The sequence below is a fragment of the Daktulosphaira vitifoliae genome, unplaced genomic scaffold (genome assembly GCF_025091365.1).
Source record: "Daktulosphaira vitifoliae isolate Bord-2020 unplaced genomic scaffold, ASM2509136v1 Scaffold_1, whole genome shotgun sequence".
Taxonomy (NCBI): Eukaryota; Metazoa; Arthropoda; class Insecta; order Hemiptera; family Phylloxeridae; genus Daktulosphaira; species Daktulosphaira vitifoliae.
In genome coordinates this window covers 30,113,359-30,115,755 of record NW_026099572.1, presented here as the reverse complement: position 1 = coordinate 30,115,755, position 2,397 = coordinate 30,113,359, and the positions used below count along the sequence as shown (strand labels likewise).

General features: G+C 23.4%; 1 protein-coding gene across 2 annotated transcripts in view; it reads left to right on the top strand.

Annotated features, from left to right (window-relative positions):
• The window catches only part of LOC126895112 (uncharacterized), a 2,819-nt gene extending 970 nt beyond the window's left edge, over positions 1-1,849 (top strand). The window contains exons 2-6 of one of the 2 annotated variants that reach the window (XM_050666614.1): positions 86-224; positions 281-346; positions 633-680; positions 780-839; positions 1,640-1,849. In XM_050666614.1, coding sequence (XP_050522571.1) covers positions 86-224; positions 281-346; positions 633-680; positions 780-839; positions 1,640-1,725 — 399 coding nt within the window. In that variant the 3' untranslated portion in view covers positions 1,726-1,849. Of the gene's footprint in view, positions 1-85; positions 225-280; positions 347-630; positions 681-779; positions 840-1,639 lie in introns of those variants that run through there. The other variant, XM_050666615.1, reaches the window with a different exon arrangement.
• The last annotated feature ends 548 nt before the right edge of the window (positions 1,850-2,397 follow it).

Below are 2,397 nucleotides of genomic sequence, written 5' to 3'. Positions count from 1 at the left end.
TAGCCCATTGTTACGAAAACAATAGGTGACGTCATTGTCGGCACCTTTGAGGGCCAAAACGCATCATACCATTACTACTAATATATTACAGTTCCATGATTATCTAAGTGAAAGAATTAATTTAATAGTTAATTCTATTGTTATAGAAAAATTTCATAAACTAGGATTTCAGTATAATCGAAATACGCTACAAATTGGTTTACCGTTTATTGTTGACATTAATGGTAATAATTAAAAAAAAATAATAATAACTATCCTAAAACAAATATTTTAACTTTAGATCTCAAATTTTTCACAAGACCTAATAAAACTTTGGAATTAGAGACAAGCGAACCCCAAAAAAAAGGTATAAATTTAAAAATAAATTATATAATTAAATTTTTTATTAGTACTTATTTTTGATCCCAATTATATATATAGAAATTTAACATAAATATCATTACGTCTAAGCTAAATATTAAGTATTATTTTGGTAAGTATTCTTAAAAATAGTCTTAAGGACTAACTTGAACCCTATATTTTTCTTAAGAAAAAGATAGAAAAACTGAATAATGCATTATGGTACTAATTTACCCTAAATATTATTGATGCTAAATCTTAACTTACCTTAATATTCTTTGATTTTTTGTTAGAAATTGAAAATCAATGGATATTTGAACTTATTGATTCATTAGATGAAGGTAATATTAATCAACATAAACGGTACATTAGTTAATTTAAATTTCTACTTATTTAAAAAAGTCTTCGTATTACTGTATTTCAAAATTATTTTGTATTAGAAATAAATAATAAATCAGATACCAATGAAGAAACCCAACTAATTGATTTTCTTGGACAAGGTAAAATGACTTGTAGATGAATTAATTTCTTATAAATTTTGTAATTATTAAAATAAATGGACTACATTTTACGTATTCTACAATTTGTCATATTGTGAATTTCGGTGCGTGCAAGTGCACTGATATCTCTGACAGACAAGCAACGCTGGCACATGTAATTTGTAATTAACAATTAAGAAATTTAAATATTATATCAACGATATAATATTCGATATAGTTGTCATTTCATTTCTAATTATTCCTAGTCACAAAAAAAAAAAAATTACATCTTTATTTTTTTTTCTTAAAATTAATAAAATTAAAAAATTAATAATTATATAATTAATGATGATAACACGTACTAACAACAAATAACTGAAACAGTGGTACGTTTTCTTTTTCTAGTTAATACATATTATACAAGAGATAAATAGTATTAAAATCAATAAGGCTAAATGAATAAATTAGTTGTTATTAGTAGGTGTCGATAAATAAATATAATATTTACATATACTTTCTTTCAATATTTTTACTAATTTCCATCTATTTATTCGATTTGATACTGAGTAACAATATTGGTGCAGTTTTTCTGATGTAGTATCTCTACTAACTATAATAAAAAACCAAAAAACCTATGCTAAACTGCTCCCTACATATTTTATACAACAATAAGACATATTTGGTCCAATATCCATCAGTGAGAAAAATAAAATTAACTTATTATTATTTTCTTTCTACATTGTATTATAACAAAATAGAAATATGAAATTTTCAAAATAACAGTGCTATTATAATTATTTTAATAATATTTTTTTATTAAGGATTAAATCCTAATGATTCGCATGAAGATATTTCAAACAAAAGTGAAATTGCTGAAGATAATGACAAGTGTATCAGATATTTTTAATTGTTGATTTATCTTAAAATCGCCACTTTTATCGAAATATTATAATATATTTATTTTCAATTGTATGTAAAAATAAATCATTTTGTTTAAGCTTCGAAAAGTATTTGAGAAGCTGTTGGTTTTATTGTGACGTATTTTTTTTTTTCTGTATTATTTATACTTCTTTTCTAATAGACTTAAACAAAAGTACGTCAAAATATCACAAAACGTATCTAGTTAAAGATATTAGTACCATCATATTGACAAATTCTCCTCAGTCTCTATAATGAAGATATATTGCCGAAAAAAATATAGCTATTATAATATAGTTGAAGTTCGTATTTTTAGTATTCCTTTTTAATAACTTTTCTAAAACTAGACAGATCATTGCAAACATCTTATTAGTTATACTTCAAACATTCTTCTTGATAACAACTTTCTTATTTTTTTATAAAAAGAATAATAAGTTAATACATAATATAACTATTAAAAAAACCCAACACAGTGGAGACGTGGTATAGTCGGATAAAGTATAATCATTATACTATATCCAACTATATATATAACCTTTCTTATACCAAATGTAAAAACTAAAAATGTCATTATTTTACTTGCACTAAACAAACACTATTCAGGTATTTCAATCTATTGCACTTCAACTTATAACTTCCACCCCTTGATATATTGCAAACA